The sequence below is a fragment of the Filicampus tigris genome, chromosome 1 (assembly GCF_054856515.1).
Source record: "Filicampus tigris isolate MCC_2025a chromosome 1, RoL_Ftig_1.0, whole genome shotgun sequence".
In the NCBI taxonomy this organism is placed as follows: Eukaryota; Metazoa; Chordata; class Actinopteri; order Syngnathiformes; family Syngnathidae; genus Filicampus; species Filicampus tigris.
The window spans coordinates 18202650-18226322 of record NC_141217.1 but is presented as its reverse complement, the minus strand read 5'-3'; the positions used below and the strand labels follow the sequence as shown (position 1 = coordinate 18226322).

The window sequence follows — 23673 nt, the reverse complement described above, 5'->3', positions numbered from 1 at the left end:
AAAAATTAAATAGGTTTAGATCTCAAATTAAGGGTTAGGTTATGTGGCGGTTTGATTATCGTAGTTTCAGGTGGCTAACAAGAGACTACACCATCGGTGGGCAATTCCGGTCCTCGTGGGCCGGTACCCTGCATGTTTTATATGTCACCCTGCTGCAACCCACCTGATTCAAATGATCAGGATCGTTATCCAGCTTCTGCAGACCTCGCTGATTAGCTGATTATTTGAATCAGGTGCGTTGCAGCAGGGAGAGATGGATAACAGGCAGGGCACTGGCCCTCGCGGACTCGAATTGCCCACCCCTGCACTACACTGTAAACAAGCGCATTGTGTATTTTTGGGGGGCTAAAACAGTCATTTAAGTTGTAACTAACGGTACTTTAAAATATACATTTATGACAACAATGTTAGTTAGCACAACAAAGTTATTTTCTCCACAACAATTTGCTGAGTTGATTTTACTTAGACTATATCTTTAAATTGGTGGACAATACAAGGAACAACTAGTTCTGTAAACTTTATTTATTGAAAATGCGGGAAATCAAATTTTCACATTAGCAAAACTTAAAATATTTTGTTGTCATTGGAGATGACCGCCTATGGATTTTGTGTGGGATTGTGGTCTCGCTAATTCTCTTATGTAAGTGCCTCTTGATCATCACATTGTTGGTGAAAACCTGTCCTCTTTCAGTGTAAGTTGAGTTATTCTGAATTGTACTTCACTTACGTATCATGTGGCACTATTAGCAGCAGTCTGGCTTCTTCATTTGGGAGGTAAACCTGTGGTTGTTCAATGTTTGTTGTATTAACAATGAAAGACAATGAAGTGTGTAAAAAGAGTGAACTGAATTGGGTGTAACCTGAAACTGAATCCCACTTCCGAATATGCTTGGGGATAATGTTTCCATTTTGTCAGTATCACTCGCACCTGACCTAAATCATATGGGAGCGAGGATGGGACGTTGGCCAAATTCATCAAGGAAATATACTGTAGCAAAGTCCAGGCGACAAAATAAAGCCCACAAAATTACAAATAGCACATGAATTTTGTTTTTATTTAAGAAACACAAAGGGGCCATGTCACTTCAACACTGGGTCATCAGGTTGTCCTGACATAAACAATACTGTCAGTAAAATTTTATCAATTGAGCCAATACATCAAATGTAAAAAAAACAAAAACAACAAAAAAACCCATCATGACTAAAAGTGCACCTTTCATAAAGAAGTCAACCCAATGACCAATGCTGGGTTTAAAAACCAAACATCTCGCCTGACAAAGCTTCCATTTAGCAACAGTGTGCATAGTGTATGAAAATCCAGTTTCAGAACTTAGCTTTAAACTGGACCACAGCCTGGATTCCATCTCCATATCACATATTCACATTCAAAAAAGACATGGGGCTATTTTGGTAGACTTGTGCCCGTGCGCTCGGCCTAAAAACGGGCGTAACTTAATTTTCGTGCCAGCGCATGTCTAGTCTAGCGTGTGTGGGGCCGTGTTGCACTTGTGTGGGCATGAAGCAGCCTTGCCCCCGATGCATCTAATTATTTGGTGACAGAAAGTAGCAGAGCTGGGCATTCCGCCTGTGTGACGGACCGGTGCGTCTATCCGTCACTGACGGATTCCCGTTTTGCTGACGGTTGACGGCAAAAAATTTAAAATAGACGGACTAAGCATAGTCGGAAGCCCTTTTATTTAATCCGTCATTCGTCTGTGCATTGGGCGGTGCTTCGATGGGGGTGCTAGTGAAAGTTTAGTTGGAATTGCCGACAGAATTCAGTTAAAAATTAGAGGCAGACTGGCCTATAGAAGGGTACAATTTTTTTCCCCCTGGAAAAAAAGGCAAACGATGGACGATGGAAGGGTACCCACGCTGCTGACGGATGACAAATCACGGACGCTTGATTTGTAGTAAAATGCCCAGCTCTGGAAAGTAGTCTGCGCTCTGTGTAAAAACTGGAGAATTGTCATTTTTGTGCCGGTATATATAGTCTAGTTTATCATGTTCGGGAATTTGGCCTCACTGGGCGTTTCTGGCTTTGGTTACAAAAGTAGACTAGATTTTAGACTGGCTAAAAGGGTCAGCATGGTCTCCAATTATACATCTCCCACACATGGGCAACTACATCACCGAAAGAGGAGATATTACAATTGAATTTACATGCCAATGTCATACACAAACCCTAGCGAGTCTAATTTCTGTTTCCGCAATCTTCAAGCACGGCTACTGAATGAAATAAATGAGGGATGCCGCGAGGATTGGCTGGGACAACACTACTTTCCATCCCACAATGGCGCACATCGGTGCAAACACCCCATTACACCCAATTAAACCGGCGCAAAGCCTAACAAAAAGAAAGAAAACCCCACCCATGCGAGCAGTTAGACTGTGCTTTATACTCGATTTGTGCCCGTAACGAAAATAGGGCCCATGGTGTCAATTCACTGCAATTTTACAACCAAGGTTTGTAGCCTGATGTTGAGAAGAACTTTTCTGGAAGGAAATTGGGGGGGGCTCAACTTTGAGGGAGAAATTCAAACAACACGTGATACCCAGAGGAGGGAAAAACAATGCTCTAAAACTGCAGAGTGAAAGGAGGCAAAGGATTGAAGCATAAATAAGAACGAAGCAGCACTAACTTACAAGATGGTGCTCATATAAACATTTCAAGCTAAAAAAGAAAAGACAATTGTGTTGCTTTTTAAAAAAAAAAAAGAAAAAAAAAAAAAAGGGCGGGGGGGGCTGGAGCATCCGAGCCACACATTTGTCACAGCAACTCCAAAGAACAGATTGACATTTGGTATTGAAGGATCCACCTCAAAATCGCAACTTTCACTAAAGCATCATGAAAACAAACATCTCAAGGCACATCTGGGCTAACAAGCACTCTTTGTTGATCTACCCAAGTGGCCTTCAAAAGCTACACAGAAAATATGAAACTACGTTTTTGAGATCTACTCAATCGAACAAGGCTGTGGTGTCAAAAACACACTAATTTCATTGTGAAATCAAAGAATGCACACTTGAGTACAAATAAATGCAAGCCAATGTCATTGTGACCTTTTTTTTTCAACAAACAAACAAATATTTGCAGACAACAGTATCTCCACCTCTGTGAAAATCATTTAAAATCAGTCAATCAAAACTACTTTTTTTTTTTTTTTTTTTAGGCAAAAGCTAAATTGTGACAAAATGAATGTTGAAAAGGCACATGTACAGTATGAAGCAGGCTTCTGTTATGTCAGCCATCTTGTTTCAGATAACTTTGTTACTTAATGGTCGCCATCACCAAATAATGTTGAATCCTTGATAAAATTTCAGAATCGTATTGACCTACAAAGAAATTAATGTAACAATGCCTGTAGCCTACACTGTATCCTAGTGTCTGACATTATTTAGCACCAAGTCTTCTTTTTCATGTAAAAAAAAAAGAGAACTAAAACAGACACAGAAACCACAAGTGCTCCAAAGGTAATTCAAAACAGGATCCTTTTTTTGTTGTTGTTGTTGGTGGTGACCTGAGTTGTGTACTGAAACTGCATGCGGCTGTATGTGCTCCGAGCGTGTGCTCCGTCCCCGTAGCAAACAAACACACTCACGCCAAACACAAATGACAAAATAAAATCTTAGACATCATCAAGTCATAGCAGTACAATGGTGAAAACCTCTGGATAAGCAGTGTTAGATGCCAGAACAATTTCTAGGAAGTGCAGTTATGGTTAGTTTGCAAGTTCCCCCCCCCCCACAAATATAATATATATTCATATGCATATAAATAAAAATTCAGTGCTGTAAAAACCTCTTCAACTCCATAGGATCTGATTTCTCATGGCTACTACTGCTCGAAGTACGTAAACTGCACGTTATCCTTCTTCCAGAATTAAAAAAAAACACTAAGGAAGAGAAGAAATAATGGTTTTTGTGATTCGTTTTGGTTTCCACACCAATATCTTGCCGTAACGTCTGATTTTTGGTAGCAGCTAAGCACCAAGTTTGTGAAAGGTTCTACGTGTGTCAGTCTCTCTGTGCGAGTGTGTAGATAAAATCACTCCACAGTCTGTGTGTAGGTCTGTCTACTGTATGTGGGAATCTGGAAGTTTTTTGCACATGTGTGTTGTGTATGGTCTATGACGTGCACGGCTGCACGTTGACACTGTGAGCTGCGTGGGCTTGCAGGTCGATGGTCCGGGCCTGCTCATCTTCTGGCCGGGCATTCATAATGGACAGGTTCCTCAGGCATCCTGTCATTCCGGAGGAAAACTTCCCCCCTGTCATGGCTACCATGTCTGGGGCTCCGCCTAGGGAAAATGAAGCTTCATGAAGGACTCGTGACATTTTTTACTCTCTAGATGGTGCCTAGATGATGCTCTTGGTTTAAAGATAAAAGCTAGTGCTATAGGAACGTATTAAATTTCCACATTTGTCATCACTAGTTCCGGGTTTGCGGTGCCACCATTTCGCAGATGTTTTTTGGTCCAGTTCTAAGTCAATTTTGTTGTTTATTTTGGGGTGTAAGTCCACTTTCGCCCACTATGTGGCGACCCAGTACAACACTTAATTTGAATGAATGAAGAAGACAAAACAGAAAGTGTCAGGCTCATTTTTTTGCTGAAGAGATTTGAAAGAGATTATTGAATGTCTCAATCCTCTACCGCTGCTTAGTTTTACATATCAACCTTATTCCTGAGGGCTCTCATGAAGAAACAATTATAGGCGCAACTTTCTGTCAGACACCAGAAGAAGCAGAGAACTATTTGTTACAGCGGCTTTCATTTCACGGATCGATTTCAACATTTTTTGGTTTCCTTTTCAATATGATCATGAGCCCCCGTAGCATTTCAAACTGTCTTGTACACCCTGGGAACTTGTTGGCAGTTGTACAGCACCTACCCGGATGAACACAGACGGATTTGTCTGAAAATCTTCATTTGAAAAGACCACCTAAACGTTGCGCATGTGTTTGTCAATTTGTTGACAAAAAAAGCCATCGAACTTTGTGCTTGTGTGACAACAAACCACTGGAGAGGTTTCGCTGGGTGCCACTTAAAGATGAAGAGCAGGTTACAAGAACATCAGTTCAGATTTTTATGTATATGGGGACACAACATTTAAGTATTCGCCAGTGTTATACGATTCAATATTTTCATTTTAATCTGCAGGAATACTTTTGCTGTGATTATGTACCATTGTTGGTGTATATTGTGAGATAAATTTGTTGGTTTGGAAAAAACAGGATTTTACTGTAAACTGATCGGTACACTTTTACGCTGAACAATTTTATCTTATTCGTTGCTCTTCTGGCTGTCTCTCAATACATGAAATGTTTTTGATTGTGTCTGTATAATTTTTAAGTGTGTTTAAATAGGAGGTCAACCCAAACACATTTTTTCAACAATATGTTCTATGCAGGCCCACAAGTTGAAACAAGGCATTCTGATAAATATTCAGTTTGTGGAATAAGAGTTAATCCACCCATTTTTAGGCATCTCTGAAGGCGGCCATTTTGTCACTTCTGTCGTCTGAAAATGACATCACAGTTGCTCATGGCTTAGGTGACGGCCAATCACGGCTCACCTGTTTTCTGAAGCTGAGCCATGATTGGTCGTTATCAGAGCCCTGAACATCTGTGATGTCATTTTCAGGCGACAGAAGTGACAAAATGGCCGTCCCCTGGGACGGCTAAAAAGGGGTGCACTTTGCTGCTTAACTCATATTCCACAAACGCAAAATATTAATCAGAATGATGTTCTTTCAACTAGTGGGCCTGCATAGATCTTATTGTTTGGAAAAACTTATGCTTGGTTCGAATTCCTCTTTAATGATCTTTAGAAAAATAAGTGCCATAAAGGATATACAAACATGCTTCGGGAGTACTTCAATAGGGTATTTTAATATTGTGGAATTCACTTATTGTGGGGTGGAATGTAAGCCCCACGATGGAGGGGGGCTTACTGTAGTTGTGCAGGTCATTATGACGTCCACTCACCGAGGTAAAGAGGGCCTTTTGTGTTGACGATGATGCTTTTTCCCTTTGACTGTCCATGTAGCGCAGCTCCTCCATCGATTTGGATGTAGCCATCTTTTCCAGTCCTGCAACGGAAGGAAACCAACACAACTTGTGTTGTCTGTGCATTTTGACAATAACGCATAAACTTTTTTTTTCAAAGAATTGAAAGGCATCTGTAGACCATTTTTGTCTAATTTCCATAACTGCGCTACAACTCTTTGTTGGGTGGATCTTTTTATCTTATTGTTGTGTACTTACTGTTGTGCTGTCTTAGCTTTATTGGCCTTTCACAGGCTTGATTTGTGATGACTGATTTAACTTATTATTGACATTAGGTATAAACAGTACTTGCACATTTCGGACTGCAGCTTGTAGTTGGTTCTGAACGTTATCATGTTGTCCTTTGAAAAATGCTCGTTATGAACATGGCGGATGAAATAAAATGCAGTGAGTAATCAGCCAATCATGCAAATATCCAGATAGGGTTCTCCATCAACTAATTGATCAATTCAGAAGTTGGATTTCAACCCATCCATCTTAACTCTTCATCTTTCCAAGAGATTTTGGAGAATTCTATTCTTCTATCGGAGGGAGGGCCTTTTCTGTTCCAGCATTATGTGCACCCGAGCACAAAGTAGGGTCCATAAAGGTTGGATGAGTTACGTAGAATTTCAGTTACAATTTGGAGCAGAATTTGCTCAATACTACTGCTGATGCAGAAAAAAATGCAATCTACCTGACTGCTTTAACTTTATGCCATTTCCCGTCATTGATGGACTGTCGCGACGTGATCTTGGCCTCTCCACTGCCCAACTGGTAACTGGAGATCAAGAAATCATCATCAGAAAGACTTCAAGTCAAAGCAGTACAGTTAAGTATATTTACAGAGCTCTAAGGCCAAACCTGAAAATGAGGTATCCATTGTGAATTCCGAGAGTGATAAAGTCCTTGCCTTTGCCGTGTTCCCCATGTTCCTGGAGGTCAGATTGTTATCTTCAGTGTTTGACGAGACAATAAAAACAAGCTGTGAACCAGCAACTTTTAACCACCTGCTTCCAATTGCGCATTTTCATCATAGTATACATTAACCTTTCGTCATTGTTGACATGCAAAGATAGCTGTAAATTCCAAACGGGGTTCCAAAAGTGGTGATGTGTACATATTAGTATGGAAACAGCCAATGTTTTGACTCATGCCAGATAAAGAGTGTCTCGTATTGGAGTGGATACCTTTTTACTAGCATGCATCTTTCGCAAATTGAGCGTGCCATTGGTTTCCTAAAGGAAATGGAGGGGAGGTTAGAGAAGCAACATGCATGTACAGTATCAAGACAGCATGCCCACAGATGGCCCGGTCAAGAACAAGAATGAGCCTGTACAAATGTTTGGCAACCAGTGAGGTGAACGCAAAGAGCAGTGCGGTATTATCGTTGGCATTAAAGTGACAATAATGGCATTCAACGTTACATGAACTTCAGCCTCTTCAGAGCCAGTTCTTTACGAGCGACGTCATGATGGAATAATGAGTTGTTGAAAACTATATCAGGACTTACGACTCCCTGCCACAGGATCAGACCCTCGGAGGAGAGGGTATTGATCTCCAATTCAATCACCTCCGGCGAGCCATGTGCACTACGGCATACAAATATGTAATAATAAATATTATCATACATACAACACGTGTGACAGCAAACACGTTGAACAAACATATTACCGTCTTTGCAAAATGGATTTAGGAAGGGCAATGTATCCATCGTTGTGAAAATGAGCTGCGTACTGATAGGGGGAATCTACATGCGAGAGGAACAAAAAATACAAATCAATATAGAATAAGAGCCAAGCTTCTCATCTGTATTGTTATGGCTCCCTCCAGTGGCAAATATTTTCAGACCTGGTGAGACAGGCTGGGTTAGACAGTGAGGGACATTGAAAAGAGCACACTTGATTGAGTGCTATAGAATATTTGTAGTATTTACAACAATGAATTGCGAAGAAATAAAATACATTTATTTTCAGGAAGGTGGTGTCATTAGTTCCCTTTAAAATGTACTCAACCTGACGAACAGTATCAACGGAGTTGGGGTCTGCTTCTTTGATCAACCTATTTGCAAATGAGGACACAGATCTGCAGTCCATTTAGAGCAAGTTGCATTATCACGTCACATTCTTTTCTCCCACCACCAAGAAGTGTGACTCCATGCAGAAAATAAAACACCCAGCACAGAGAACAAGTCATTCAAACAACAGTCAGTGCTTTCAGTTGTTAATAGTGGTGCATACATGGAGGACATTCGACATTTGGATCCGAACAGTTTTTTTTTTTTAGTTGTCGTCAACAGGCAGAAAAATGATGTGAGTGATCATCTTACATGAAATGAACTGACACGACGAAAGGAAGAATTAAGTCATTGCAGTTTGTAAAATTGAAAAAAAAAACGAAGCCCCTTTTAGCGCTTAGTACCGATTCACCCTTCCCAGATTTCCAAAGTGAGTTCCAGTTGGAGTGCAGGCACATGTTTGGTATGTGTCAGGAGGTTATGGGGCCCCTCGACCTCAGATGGGTCCCTGTTAGTCACGGTCAGATCAGTCAGACTCAATATTCACATACTGTACCATTAGCCTCGCTAGCTTCTGAATTCCACGCGGCCTTGGGGAAGCTGGAGACGCGGCCTGTGAGTGCAGGATATACATATATATATATATACAGTATATATAGCCATGAGATGGTAGTGGGTAAGAAAAAGTGAATCACTGATAGGGAAAACTCCCAGCATGCTGTGCAATACAAAGGAGAGCCACCGGTGCTCCATACTGGTGAATTTGAATCATTATATGCTTTTTTTCATAACTTGTGTAATGATAAGTCAACAAAAGTACTAAGCCATGGCTATGTTTTTGTTTTTAACCCCACCGCAAGAGAAGCAAACCATTCAAGACTTACTTTCTTCACAATTGAGGCCTGTGAATCCCGAGCGGCACACACAGCGTCCGTTAACACAGCTGCCGCTATTTTGGCACTGATAGTCACTCTGGCACACGTCTTTAATGATCTCGCAACTCTCACCTGCAGGGTCAGAGGACAAGTAATAGCAAATCATTAGTAGATTATTTGCCAAGCAGTAGATGGTGTGCAGAAAGCATATATCAGGATTGACCAGAGCTGGGCGCTCCGCCTATGTGGCAGACCAGTCTGTCTATCCGTCAAGGATGGACGCCTGTTTTGCTGACAACTGACGAATGACGGGAAAAATTGCAAAATAGATGGACTGAGCATAGACAGAAGCCCCTGTATTTAATCCGCCATTCTTCAGTAGATGATGAGTTTTGATGGCCGTGGCGAGCACGGGGAGGAAAATAGTGAGTTGTTGTTGCTTGGGAGACTGATTTGAGTGAGGCAACAGGCTGTGAACAGGCTTCCATGGCGCAGTAAGTCACGCTTTCTTTCTGTTCAAATATCGGGCAGCAGGGGGGTGCGAGTGAAAGTTTAGTCGGAATCGCCAACGGACGCCCGTTTAAAATCAGAGGCGGACCGGCCTATACTATATACTATTTTTTGAACCCGGAAAAAAAGGCGAATGACGGACGACAGAATTGTACCCACGCTGCAGACATATGATGAATAACGGACGCTCAGTTTGAAGTAAAATGCCCAGCTCTGGTATTTAAATGATTTTGAAGACAGATAAACCAACAGGATTGTCGCTTTGTTGGCACAAACCTTCAAATCCATCCCTACAGAGGCACTGGTACTCATACTCAGCATTGGGCATGCAGTGGCCTCCATTCAAGCAGGGCCGCCGGTCACAAGGACTTGTATCCACACACTTGCGGATCGCTCTACTCTCTGTAAAGCTGTAGGACAGATCCACCTTCTTGTTGTTTATGAAGACCTAAGAAGGAAGTGTGGGAAAATTGAAATGACAAAATCCATAGAAATGATAATAGTGCAGCAGCTTTCTTTGATTTGGCGTGGAGCGAGCTCACCTCTCCAACACAGCCCTCAAACATATGGCTGATATTTGCAGGCTTTGGCAAGATCTCCATGTTGGGGACACCACCCAAGAACATTGAGGTGTGGATATTGAGGCCCTGGGCTTTCCCAGGAGAAGTCCTCTTTTCCACTGAGCCATGGTCAACTCTGAGGTGACCATCGCGCTTGTTCCGCTCAGCCACAACTCTGTGCCACTGGCCCAAAGAGACTGGTTTTGGACTGCGAAGGATGGCCTGGCCTGAAAATCAAGATGGACACACAAAAGCGGGATGACGACTCATTGGATGAGTGGTTTCATACCCAGGAGATGTTGCCGCTATCAAGCTCTAATTCGTTTAAATAGTATTCAGCGTGATGCGGTGCAGTTTTTCAAAACTAAAATCGACAATACAATAACCATAATAAAAATCAAAACTTTCATGCATTATTCTGTTTTTTAAGAAGTTATTCTACAAAGCTTGCTGTGTGCTGCTTGTTTTCATTAATCTATGAAGAATGGAAAGCCCTTTTTAATCCTTACTGGTAATCATAATCATTCTGGTCATATTTAACACCGAGGCCAACTACTTGCACAATTCTATCGACTTTCAACAAAAATAACTGACATAAGAGAGCATTGACATGCAGCTCTAAAAGCACAGTCCACATTACCTGTGCCCAGTTCATATTTGAACTCCACATGCCCATCCGCCATGGAGATAGCCACAAAGTCCTCCACTTTCATCTTCTTCCCTCCGCAGAAGAACATCAGACCATCTCTCTCAATGGGTTTGAATTCGAGTTCAACTCGCAGGTCATCATGGACATTGGTGAGCGGAGGATAGGAGATGTACGACTCCTCTCCGTCGAACAGCGGAGTGGTTACCAATTCGCCTTGGAAAGATGAGGGGGTGGGACAATGCATCAACCGATTTGTCTATTTCAAAACCTGTGCAATATTCCTCAGATTTTACCTGAGGATATCTCTCAGCCTAATTCAAATCTGCATTATGTGTGAAGAATACAATTTGAAACTTGCGAACTTGCGACCAAATGACTCTGGACATAGATGAATCATTCAAAACAAAAAGTGCAAGTATTTACAGATGGATGACTTTACAGCCTTGATTCCTCTGAATCCCACAATTTACCCTGTCTGGAGGAAATCAAAGCCTGGATGTCACTAAACAATTTGCTCTTCAATGAAAAGAAAACAGAAGTTACGGTGTTGGTCCCAGTGGCCTTTGTACATGTCACTCTAAAAACAATTTTTGGATTGTTTGTGTTGGGTCAAAATTCTGGGTTACTTCTTATCAATCAACCCAATTGTTGGTTCAAATTAACTATATATTGGGTTATATGCCAGTAATGTTTTTTGTTGGGTCAAAAAAAATCAACCTTACAGGTCCATACACAGGTGCAGATGTACACTTTGATTAAGTATGTTTTAAGTATGAGTAAGTAACTGTTTTTAGAGTGTACAGTATCACCCCGTTGACTCGAGCTCCCTGGCGTCTTATCTCAAGCCAACATTTTTGAATTTGGGTTTTAATTGGGCCTGTGAATTGGTGCTGTTGTTAAATCCATCTTTTTATTTATTTATTTTATCTTAGGCACTTGGCTAAAGTAAAGCCTCTCCTTTCACAACAGCACTTAGAAACAGTAATCCATGTCATCGTTACATCTTGGCTGGATTACCATAATGTCCTTCATTTTGGAGTCAGCCAGTCCTCCCTCAAGAGGCTCCAGTTGCCCCAAAATGCAAATGCTCGCCTCTTAACTGTAGTACATAACACCAATTCTGGCCTACCTTCACTGACTCTCTGAACATTTTAGAGTTCATTTTAAGATTCTGTTATTTGTCTTCAAATCTTTAAATGGTCTCACTCCACCTTACCTCGCTGAGCTCCCCCACTTTTATGTACCTACCCGGTGCCTCAGGTGAGCCTGCCAGACGTGACTTGAGGTACCGAGGATTAAGCGGAGCCTCAGAGGGGATCAAGCTTTTTGCGCTGCTTTTAGCAAGCCCCCTCTCTGTCCATCTTTAAAACTCATCTTAAAACAAATTATTACTGTTTGGATTTTGACTCAGCATGAGACTTGGCATTGTTTTAGTGTTTTATTGTGTTTCTGTTTTTATGTTAATAATTTATTGTTTTAACTGTCTTTGTTTTTGTATGTCTGAGTTTTACTTTACATACAGCACTCTGTATACAGCTGTGGTTATTTTTAAAGTGCTCTATAATAAAGTTGAGTTGAGTTGAGACTTTCTGTCTTACCATCCATGCATTTGTTTCCAAACTTGCCCAGGTGGCAGCGACAATCATAGCCCAAACCACTTTGGCGGTTAATGCAAGTAGCGTCTGGTCCACAGGCCTCTGCAAGACACAAGTCACAAAAGTTCACAGGCGTTGCATCATCGATTGCATTGGTTGCTTGCTTGTTAGCATTTACCTGAGTGGCAGTGAAGGGATGAGTGGTGCTGGCAGTTGCTGCCAGTGAATCCTCTGGGACAGCTGCATGTATATAAGCTGGTGTCCGAGTCCTGGCACCGGCCTCCATTCTGAAGAGAGAAACAAAAACAATGAAATGTGGACAAGAAGCAGTGAAAACATTATGAAAGCAAGGTAGAAGCTGACCTGGCATGGGCGATCTTTACAGGTGGGACAGTTCGTAACTCCAGTGGAGCTGCGTTCCATATCCTTGAAGATGACCTCCTCGCCTTGAATGACCAGCTGGCGAATGCAACCTGCACATGTCCAAGTAATGGTACGTGAAAAACATGCACCAATACCACATTTTTGCCAGGCCTGAGTTTCAGTTCCTACCAACAAAACCAGTCTTGATGCTAGCAGTTTTGGCCAGAGCAGTGTAGTTGGGATAACCACCTACATACAGCTCCTCATTCAAATCCAAGCCCTTAAACTTGCCCTGAGGAGAGGAGAAGAGCAGCTATGAAATACAAACTACACACATGCTATTTAGCAGCAATGTCAACAGGGGTACCTGCGAGCTGCCATTAATAGGCTCCCCTCCGTCGACCATGATGTAGCCCAGGGTAAGGTTCCGATACAGCTCGACTGTGTGAAATTCTCCCAGTTTGATGGGGTTGGGGTCACGAATGGTGGCCATGCCCGAACCCACGTCAAACCTACGATGACACAATGGATGCTCTTGTTGCTTGCACCGCCAATATAAGATAGGAATAGCCACATTAAATCAATTCTAAAAACTGACCTGAACTCTAAACGGCCACCTACAAGGCCAAGAGAAATGAAGTCTGCTCCTGTAGTCTTCCTCTGACCGTTATAAAGGAGCATGCCTGTGTGTATTAAAAAAAAAAAACATAAAAGAAATGAAATATAAAAATATCCTGGCTAAATAGTTTTATTCACTCCAAAATTACAAACAAGGAAGAACACGGGAAGGTGTGAAGGGCAACCAGTCAACATTTATGGGTACATAATTACCATTACTTAATTCAGTAACTCACTGTTTATTTGGTTGTTGTTATTCATTGGAGACAAATGTTCATAATTTTTGTAATTAACTGTTTAACAGTAATAGGCAATAATAATATAATAATAATAATAAAAGTAATATCCCAAAACTTTCCATTAAAAACAGCTTTTGTTTACGACTTACTGTAACAAACGCTTTTTTATAGCTATATAATGAGGTGAAGTGAGTTTCTCTTATTCCATTATGAGGAATCACTTTAATAAAGTGTTTTTGTAATTATTTATCTATTCAATGCGTATTATTGGTCAAACATTGCATCAAGCTAGATGACTGAATAACTCAAAGCCTCACAGTAAAGTAACTTACAAAGGATTGCTTGACAAATGAAAGTATTCAACTGTTAATTGAGTTTTTAGTGCATGAGTTCATGGCAGTGACTGTACCCTTGTTGCAGCGAGTTCATTCATACACTTGTCCGTGGTCTTTGAAAGCTGGATGGTAAAAGCAGCATGCTATGGTGGGGAAAGAGGCAGGCTGAGCAATGTTAAAGACCTAACTGGGGCCATTCCTAATCAGCCAATCACTTTCACATTATGAGTGCGGCGTGCATCTCCACATGCTGGGAACACATGCTTCCATGAGAAATAGTCACTGAAAATGTCTGCGTGGAGCATTACTGATGCAGTGCATGCGGATTCAAATATGTGTCGCATTTCATTTCTGTATTTCAAATTAACATCAGTTTCTTGTTTATTCCCTGATACCTGACAACAACTGAGACGACTAAACGCCTGTGTTTGATGATTGCGGCTTAAAGGCATCACAAGAACCAAGCACCATGCAGCATATTTGCATCACTCTCACGGCAACAAAACCAGCTCTGAGCTTGTTGCAAGATGTGAAAGCTGGATGCAGCATCAACATTGGCCTTCAGTTCCTGCAGATTCAAGCACTGAGACTCACCAGCGTACAACATCAGACCTTCCCAACGCATAGGTGAGGGGAGGAGGTCAAGGAGGAGAGAGGGACCAAGATGTTATGACATAACACATGAGGTCGTACAGTCGACAACAATGTGGAGGCTACAATATTCTTGTGCGATATAACACAATGTACTCACCATCAACATTATCGGGCCTAAAGTTGATTTTGATGCTGAAAGTGTTGTAGGCGTTTTTGATGGTGGGCAGGGTGAGATAGGACAGTGGCTCCTGAGCAAAGTATGGCATCACTCTTTCTGGAACAGGACATCATCTCACAGTTAGACACGTACACAATCACATTTACCATCACAACACCCAGTGATGCGTAAACATTGCAGACTCACCATGAACATCCAGTTTAGTGAAGGCTTCTACTTTGCCCTGTTTGTTTGACGCCGTGCACACGTACGTCCCTGAATCGCTATACGTGACCCGAGGAACCGTCAGCACATTTACTTCCTGGAAGCACTTCGCGGGTAGTTCACCTTCAAGCTAAAAGTGAAAGGCGTAGACACACAAAAACATGGTCTAGGTGTCACAAGAGAGCAAAAGAGTGCGTCTCAAGCTGTGATGTCGGTAACACAATAAGTAACGCAGTACTCAAAAACGTGCACATCTTTCAGTCACGACTAATCCAACGCATTACTTTTTCCATTCAAGTAATTAGACAACAGTTACTCTTCAAATATCACAAAATGTTACTTCGCAGAACCCATTTTCTTGAACTTGACAGTGACATCAGTATTTCAAAGAACGGTACATTGCCCCACTAAAGGCAGTTCAGTGAGCTGCCACAAGGATGCAGCAGAGAGAAAGATTTGATAAGACATAAATAAAAAAACATAATAAACAACATGCTTCTCAGCCACAGTGATCTCTTGCGCACGTATTGTGCATGCAACAAAACGAGTAGTCAATGAATAATAAAATATTTTTTTTTGATTCCTAACACCATAATACTCACTAAAGGCACTCAACAAATAACTGGTAAAAGGCTAACTCTGGTATTTACAGCTTGAACATAGTGAGGCATTGTGGGAGTCTTCAACTTCACAGTCCCATCCGAGGGTGTGACATCATGTATGCATAATGTCACGTTTTCATCGTGATGCTGACTTAGGTGTCCATATCTTACCACATAAACAGCAACGGAGGATGGGGAGAGATTCGTGTTTACAAGCTGGAAATAGTTACTATTTTGAGTTTGTGTCAGCTAAAAACAACAATGCATTCTGTGCACTTGACAGGGCGTTATCTAGTTTCAATAACTTCAATAATATTTTTTAAATAAACATGGATCAAAGTACAGTATTTATTCAAGCTCAAAGCGAAAGACACAAAAGATTGAGTGGCAGCAGGAGGCACTCAAATTTAATCATTATGTTCGAAAACAATGTATATTATAAATGTTGAGTTTTGTTTTTACAATATTAATCATTAAATATGTCAAGTAAAAAAGACTGCCTTTATTTGGTATTGTATTTAAAAATGTATTGATGTTAAGTGTACTCTAGGAGTACTGTTTTAAAATAATGTTGTTGTTGTTGTTTTTTTAATAAAAAACAATATGCCATTTATGTTACTTGAAATCCAGAAAAATGTCTTTTAAATAAAATTAATTGTGGTAAGTTAAAAGGTGGTCTTTATTTTATTTTTAATAAAAAACTACTTTATTATTATAATTAAATGGTTAAAAATGCACTTCCAATTAAGTGGCAAAACTGGGTGTCATTTCTATGTTGAGCAGGGTTGTCGGTATATGCTGAATGTAACCATTAAAATAACTTGTAATCAAAATCAGGTACTTTTAAAATCAGGTAATCAATAAAGTAATTACAGATAAGTTACTTTTTGAAGCAAGTAATATGTCACTTCTGACTAACTTTCTCTAAAGTTAACAAAAAATGTAAATTAAAAAATGAAACACTGACAAAAGCAAGAACCAATTCCACCTTTGACTCAAGAGAAAAAAAAAAAAATCAAGAAACTTTATCTTGGTTACCTTGGACCATTTGATCTCAGGTACAGGATACCCTGATGCCACGCATGGCAAGACAGCATCAGACCCAACGGTCACTTCCTTCGTTTCAGGGAGTGAAGAAATCTGAGGAAGTGCTACGAAATAAACAAACAATAAAACAATGAAGGCCCATCAGCAGTAACCATGCAGGGAAGGAGTGCCCCTTCAGAAAGGCCAGTCTTTCTTTCCAATAGAGTCTTATTATTAATACAGGGCAGAGATCAACTGCAAAATACGATAATCTTTTAACATAATTTTTAAATTGACCTACTATATAATAAGGCAGGTAGGACTTAGCTCTGCTTTACAACATGGGACCAGGCTTGGATGTGACCTCAGTTTTCTTCATCCACATTGCCACTGAAATGCCACCAATCGCGATAATGTACTCACACTGGACGTTGAGGACCACCTGCGACTGCACTGAGCCCACATCGTTGGTGGCTGTGCAGCGGTACTGTCCTGCGTCTGCCTCCGTCACCCGCTCAATCTTCAGCATGCCACCCATCACCACGATGTGGGTTGGCAGAGGCCCACCCACTTTGCTCCACTGGACGGTGGGCTCGGGGTCTCCGACGGCCTGGCATTCAAACTCCACCGAGTTCCCAATCATGACGGTCTGCACTGAGGTGCGTACATTGATCATCACCTTGGGCAGTGCTGCGGAAAAAAACAAGACAGAAAAAAATTACTTTTATGGAAAACGTAGTCGGTAGATTGACTTTATACTTAATCAAGCATACCTTGGACGGTGAGCCTGGCTGCGTCCTGAGCCTGACCATATATGCTGCTTGCTCTGCAGATGTAAACACCTTCATTGCTCTGCTCAATATTTTCAATCCTGAAGAGGGGCACAAAGCAAAGCTGTGGCTGATTTTTAGAATTCAACATCAATATTTATCTAAATAAATTAGTGCACTTAATGTTCTAAGCCCATTTAATGATAGGTTTAGTGATTTAAAAAATGTAAACAAATTAAGCACATACATACATACAATAATTCAGACTGTTTAAAAACATTTGGGAACAAATGGCCTTGAGGTGACAGTGTATAAACTGCCAAATATATCTCTGAAGTAGTAGCGCTATGGTAGATGTGCATGTGGTACTAAGGAGCCCAATGGAACTAGCATCTGCAGCACGGCCAACAAGACATCAAGGTTTACTCCCAACATCTATACAAAGTGTCCATCCTTAGAGTGTAGAATTCATAGGCGGAGATTACAGTATCTGTTGGCGATGTGTCACCTGAGCACGCCGTCCTTGACATGGTGGTTTGGGGGAAGGCCTCCTCCTTCTTTCAGCCACTCAATTTTAGTTTCAACCCCACCAGCTGCTGAACACGTGAACTCCACAGCGCTGCCCTGAGCCTTCACCTCCACTTGTGGTGACACACGCACTGCCAATGGGGCTACAAACGCAAACATCGCGTAGTAATGTTATGTTGTTAGCAGTGTTCAGACGGTCCACCGATCAAATAAATTTGGGCAGTTTGCCATCTTAATCTGGTTGAAGCGTTTGGTTTTAAATTACATTAAGCCAAAGGTATTGGAAGAATGAGGCCAATTCATTTATTTCCATGGATTTACATCTGGATCTGACACACAACTTTGAAGATAGCGCCATTTGTTTGAATCCACTCAATGAGCAAAAGTATTACTGTATGTGTGACCGACAGGTATGTTTTGTTGGCCTGGTGTGTCCTAAGACGTTGATTAGTTAAAGAATACAAATCCCTGACTGTCTCCACTCAGTTTCTGTTTTAATTTGTTATTATTGCTACATTTACACTAGTTAGAGGACACTGAACAGAGTAATTGGCCAAAACACGAAACTGAAACAGGCTAAAGTGAAATAACAAAAGAACAATGCAAAAAATTGGTGATGTGATTGGGTCGTATCACAGGCTTGAGGCAATTATCACAGGGAAAGGATTTACAGCTACAGATCAACTCTTATTCACTTCTGCCTGTTTTAATAAGGCAAAGAAAATTTGGTGTTTTGGTAGTTATTGTGGTACCATCTAAAATGGGTATGAGATCCAGATTTAAATGAATGCATATAAATAAAAGCTAAGTTGTTGATCATATCTCACATTCATCTTTTGATGTCAAACCTATTTTATTTCAGTCTCACTCAAAAGTTAAGGAACAGGCCTCACTATTCAAATACTTTCGGGAGAGAAAGTTACCCCGTAACTCGTAACTTACATCTGACTGTAACTTTAGCCACTACTTCACTGTGGCCAACTCTGTTGCTGGCTACACACTTGTAGCTCCCAGCATCCTCTGCGGTAGCTAGATTGATTTGGAGATCGCCGTCGCTGACCTGGGCCCTGGAGGGCAACGCACCATCCAGCTTGGTCCAAATGTAAGTCAGTGGAGGAGTACCATGAGCCAGGCACTGCAACCTGATCACCTCCCCGACACGCACGGCCACATCATCAGGCACAGAAGTAGCATAAGGAGAGGCTGTCGGAAAAGTTGACCAGGTTTACGGAAACCGTTACTTAACCAGCAATACATTACACATCAGTTGCCATGACAATTTCTTCTTTTACCTCCTTTTGGCAGTAGGCAAATGATTTTGGTGTATTACCGCTACATTCTTTAGCATGCGGCATCCTAATGTGTAACATATCGCTAGCTAAGCATACGGCTTCCACCATAACAATAATTTACTATTTACAGCACCAAAAGGCACAATAACTGACCATGATTCTACCGTTACAAAGGATTCGAGTTAAGGTAAGCCATTTTAAACTAAAAAGACAAATATTTTGGGAGTTAGAAGCGGAAGTTACAAATCTAAATGGAACTCGCTCACTGCTATCAACACAATTAGGCAACAGGGATTTGGGGTGCCAGTCCGAGCTCTGCTGTACTTGGTCTCGGCTTTTGTAAAATAAAATTCCCTCGAATGCATCATATAGCGACATATATGTTTTTGTCTTCATGATCCATTTTTTTGACTGGTGCAACTTCTACGCAGGAGCAACTCACATAGTCCAAAAAATGTGGTAAGTATATTGTATGTACTGTAATACAACAACAAAAGTAAAACGAATAAAATTACTTGCATGCTTACTACTGTATGAAAACATTAGCTACTGAATGCTTGGCAATAGCATCCCATTAGCATTTGGAACAACAAAGACGAATTATGAATAAAAATATCTATTATGTAGTATGTTTGATCATATAAGAAGACATTTTCTTGAAAGCATTTCTTTTAAATGTACCTAGTTTGGTGACCAAAAAAAGTATTGCATTTGTGTTTACTTTTTTTAAGTTAACCAATTTAAAACAGAAAAAAACAACTGTACAGGCAGCCGTAAATTTGAAACTGAATGTGAGCAGAAATGAAAGCTCTTTTACTTACTTTCTACATCCAGCGTAATGGTGACTTCAGTAGTGCCCATATTGTTAACAGCACTGCAAATGTATTCCCCAGTATCTTGACGTCCCACATTAGGCAGAACTAGGTGATTGTCGACCACCTTATGTCTCCAAGGCAAAGGTGACCGCAATTTGGACCATGTAATAGTTGGGGCAGGGAAACCTTGGATGACAAAGTGGATAGAAAGTGTTGTATGACTCTATAGTTAAAATAGTAACTTTATTTCTGTGCTTAATTTGCAGTGACAACACAGGTGAGGACAGGCGGGAGAGTGGTTTCAACTAGATTGTTTGTTTACCATGGGCATCGCAGCGTAGGGTTGCAGTCTGTCCTTCCACCACAATCATCAGTGGCTCGGGAACGATGACTCTGGGCACCGAAGGCATTTGGGAGGCTCCCTGCACAATGACTTCGACCCTGGTCTCGGTGCTATCTTCATTGTTGCGCGCTATGCACACGTATGTGCCACTATCTTCTGGACGAGCCACAAGTATCTGAGCCATAGCAAAGACAAATGTGAGGTCATCTATACGGTTATTGTGATGTTCAGGTAATATTTTCCAGTGTCAAGAAGGTATTTATCTGAAAGTACCTGCATGACTGCATTGGACTCTGCAGGAACGGGGCTGCTCAGCTTGACCTTGCGGTTGCTGTCCAACCGGTGCCATGAGACAGAAGGGCGGGGCTCTCCTGAAGCCTGGCACTCCAGGTTAATAGGTTCACCGACCCTGATGTGCACTGGCCCAACAGGAGTGACAGTAGCCACAGGAGACTCTGATTGGACAAACATGCAAAACCATTTAACTTTAAATGAGACAGAACGCTCAAAACTTTCCAAAAGGATGGAAATGTGACACAGGGATGGACATGATGAAATTACGTGCATCTACATTTGTTCGAATTAGATTGTTCTTAGGTTTGGGTGTAGTCTGTACATCCAAGAGCAATGGAGTGGAGCTATATTGAATTTCAACCAGAAAACGGTGCAATGCATGACATTCAGGCTTAGTATCAGATGTAGTAGAGTTGAAAAAAGTAAACATATTGAAGGCCAATACGGAATAAGTTTGGTGTGGACAAAGTGCTTCTGACGTAATTCTATAATTTCACGTGGAATCTTACTTGAAAACGTGCATTCAAATTGAATGTTACTTTTCCTAATAAATTATGATCGCTTAGCATGCCCATCACATTTATGAAAAGTGGTGCAGAAAATATCATATGTATGGTATGAAATTACCTTTCACAATCAAGGACACAATAGTGTGGGTGATGCCAAACGGGTTGCTGGCCACACAGCGGTAAGCACCATGGTTCACGGGTTTTGCATTTTCAATGGTAATTACAGAACCATCAGCGCCAACTTTGACATTGTCTGTGGGGAATGTTGCAAATGACATCCGTTGTACATCTTGCAATTTAAAAAGGAAACACAAACAAAATAGCACCCACGTCACAGCAAAGCGGTTCAACAAAAGGATATTTTTATACTCATCCCCGCGGGTGTTCTAAGAGAGGCGTGCGAGAGAGACAGACAGAGATATTTTGGTAAATACCTGGCAGTGGTTGGTTACCAGATAGTTTCCACTCCAGTCTGACGGGTTGGGCTCCGCTGTACACTTTGCACCTGAAACTGGCCGATTCACCAACACGCACTGCAGCGCTGTGAGGCTCAATGGCGATGATTGGACTTTGAAGACCTATAAAAAGAAAGCAATGTTTTTAGAAATACTTTTTTTACCGGTTCAGCCAATGAATCAATCATCTGACTGATTTATCACAAGACATTGAGAAATTATTGGAGTGAGAGTGCAGTCATGGCATATTTTGGCAACAACAACTGAAGTCCAGAAACAGAAATAGAAACTAAAATCGTTCAATCTGGAGGTAGAAATTTAATCCGGGAAGCAAGCGTTGGTGGTTTTTGTCGTGCCCTGCCTTACTTTTCGAGCTGCTGACTGATGCTGCCATGTCATTTTCATTACCATACTGAGATGTAATTCACTCTTTACACCTGCACACATTCAGCAACATGTACGTAAGACCTCAGGGGAGCTTACGTGAGGACGATGATGTGACCGACACAGAGACAGTGGCACGGTGGATTTGAGATCCTGGAGTGCTCTGCACTTGACAGATGTACTCTCCCGAGTCCTCTGCGGTGGCTGACAGGATGCGAAGCTGACTGCCAACAACCTGTGAGCAGCAGATGAGGACCAACATCAATCGATAGAAACAAATGAATACAATGCTTTACGTTGAAGCTTTCCAAATATGGACACATGTGTAAATATGCCACACGTTGTTCAGTTAAGATTTGGATTTTCATATTTATGTTGATATGTAATGAAATGTGTGAGTCAAATGGGCTGACATTAAATTTTGAGGAAAAAAAAGTGAATCTGGCCAATAGCAATCCCTGAAAGTTCAAGTGAAGTGCTAGCGGTGTTATTACCAACCTTTGACCATTTAATTTTGAGAGGATAAATGACAATAATAAATACAGTAATAACAAAAATGTTCAACATTTTTCTGAACCAAACCCTATAGAGTCCAGTGGATTCGTTGGTAAACATGATGGATGTGCAGTCATGTTTAAATCTACCTGGTGATTGGACGATAGGCTTCCACTCGCTCTTGTCCAAGTTACTCGGGGAGGAGGATTTCCAGAGACGATACAATTGAGGTACACGTTGTGACCCTCGTGGACGTCTGCTTCTGATGGCTGGATTCTGACAACTGAGGAACTTTGAACCGCTGCGTGAGCACAAACATACCCAGTGAAGGCTTCTACTGCCAATCAACCACAAGAATGAATGGACAGAATAGTTCACCTTTGAGCACTGAAACTTTAATGGGTGCACTGTTCGAGCCCACACTGTTGCTGCCTACACACATGTACGTGCCTGAATCCGACACCTTTACGTTTGGGATAAGCAGCGTACCGATGTCGGTGCGGTCCAGGCTGGCCTAGAGAGGACATAGTGATTCGGAAGTGAGCAGATTAGGACAACAAATCACACACAATTTGTCCTTATTTGTCTTATAGTGACATCACAGCAGCCAAGTGGTGATGAACATTAGCTACTTACCTGGATTGAATCCTTTGAAAGAAACACAAATATGACATTGTGACATCACTAGCTAATGTAACACACAAGCGCTACATTACATGTAGGCTGCAACAGATTCTGCTACAGAGGCTCGTGCCTAATTTCTACGGCGTACGTTTGACACACAGATGATTGCATTAAAGGATGACTACATTGGGACTGTTAGAACAGACTATGAGACATGATGGTTGTGTGATTACAAATATTCTGGAACTAGGTCCTCTAATGAACACAAAATAAGAAATCAGGGACAAAGCCCATACAGCTTGAAAATCCGATTGGGCTTTTTGAACCAGAACTTGACTGTTTAGCCTAAAGGCTAAAATGACATTTTATTAAAATTCCTGAAAGGGTAAGGGATTGAGGAGAGGGTTCGGTGGGGGGAGGAGGGGGTTCAAGGAAGGCATTTCCGCATCTGGGGCCTATTGGGGCATGGACAAAGCTGCTTAGCTGCAGCCTGTCCGAACGTAAGCCGGGCTAAACTGAGCAGCAGCTGAGGCGGGCCCTGGATCAGCGTGCGTCTGAACACGCTGATGGCTTTACAAAGCCCGCCGTTTGCCAGAATATACAGAATTTCTGGTCGGTTGCACGGCAGAGTCTGGCTTCGCCTGGGAACGGCTGAAGCGAAGGAATGGCACAACTAAACAGGCCCGAGAGCTTCATTGTGCCCCGGAGCATGGTGGAACAGCCAATAAAGAAAAAGCCTGGGGAAAAAGA

General features: G+C 41.5%; 1 protein-coding gene across 10 annotated transcripts in view; it reads right to left on the bottom strand.

The window, feature by feature from the left end:
- Nucleotides 1-1034: 1034 nt before the first annotated feature.
- hspg2 (heparan sulfate proteoglycan 2) overlaps nucleotides 1035-23673 on the bottom strand; it is a 93176-nt gene continuing 70537 nt past the window's right edge. For 4 of the 10 annotated variants that reach the window (XM_086023708.1, XM_086023759.1, XM_086023742.1 and 1 more), the window contains 34 exons: nucleotides 22678-22813; nucleotides 22449-22600; nucleotides 21904-22039; nucleotides 21400-21543; nucleotides 21084-21218; nucleotides 20436-20617; nucleotides 20142-20337; nucleotides 19826-20005; nucleotides 18655-18915; nucleotides 17693-17855; nucleotides 17188-17285; nucleotides 16838-17104; nucleotides 16427-16539; nucleotides 14769-14916; nucleotides 14562-14678; nucleotides 14405-14422; nucleotides 13217-13301; nucleotides 12986-13130; nucleotides 12808-12910; nucleotides 12619-12728; nucleotides 12434-12542; nucleotides 12259-12357; nucleotides 10652-10873; nucleotides 9994-10238; nucleotides 9728-9899; nucleotides 8951-9073; nucleotides 8623-8679; nucleotides 7724-7799; nucleotides 7563-7641; nucleotides 7240-7287; nucleotides 6914-6984; nucleotides 6747-6830; nucleotides 5990-6093; nucleotides 1035-4301 (listed from right to left, as the gene is read on the bottom strand). In XM_086023708.1, coding sequence (XP_085879834.1) covers nucleotides 4129-4301; nucleotides 5990-6093; nucleotides 6747-6830; nucleotides 6914-6984; nucleotides 7240-7287; nucleotides 7563-7641; nucleotides 7724-7799; nucleotides 8623-8679; nucleotides 8951-9073; nucleotides 9728-9899; nucleotides 9994-10238; nucleotides 10652-10873; nucleotides 12259-12357; nucleotides 12434-12542; nucleotides 12619-12728; nucleotides 12808-12910; nucleotides 12986-13130; nucleotides 13217-13301; nucleotides 14405-14422; nucleotides 14562-14678; nucleotides 14769-14916; nucleotides 16427-16539; nucleotides 16838-17104; nucleotides 17188-17285; nucleotides 17693-17855; nucleotides 18655-18915; nucleotides 19826-20005; nucleotides 20142-20337; nucleotides 20436-20617; nucleotides 21084-21218; nucleotides 21400-21543; nucleotides 21904-22039; nucleotides 22449-22600; nucleotides 22678-22813 — 4551 coding nt within the window. In that variant the 3' untranslated portion in view covers nucleotides 1035-4128. Of the gene's footprint in view, nucleotides 4302-5989; nucleotides 6094-6746; nucleotides 6831-6913; nucleotides 6985-7239; nucleotides 7288-7562; nucleotides 7642-7723; nucleotides 7800-8617; nucleotides 8680-8950; nucleotides 9074-9727; nucleotides 9900-9993; nucleotides 10239-10651; nucleotides 10874-12258; nucleotides 12358-12433; nucleotides 12543-12618; nucleotides 12729-12807; nucleotides 12911-12985; nucleotides 13131-13216; nucleotides 13302-14404; nucleotides 14423-14561; nucleotides 14679-14768; nucleotides 14917-16426; nucleotides 16540-16837; nucleotides 17105-17187; nucleotides 17286-17692; nucleotides 17856-18654; nucleotides 18916-19825; nucleotides 20006-20141; nucleotides 20338-20435; nucleotides 20618-21083; nucleotides 21219-21399; nucleotides 21544-21903; nucleotides 22040-22448; nucleotides 22601-22677; nucleotides 22814-23673 lie in introns of those variants that run through there. The other 6 variants (XM_086023725.1, XM_086023736.1, XM_086023717.1 and 3 more) reach the window with 6 other exon arrangements.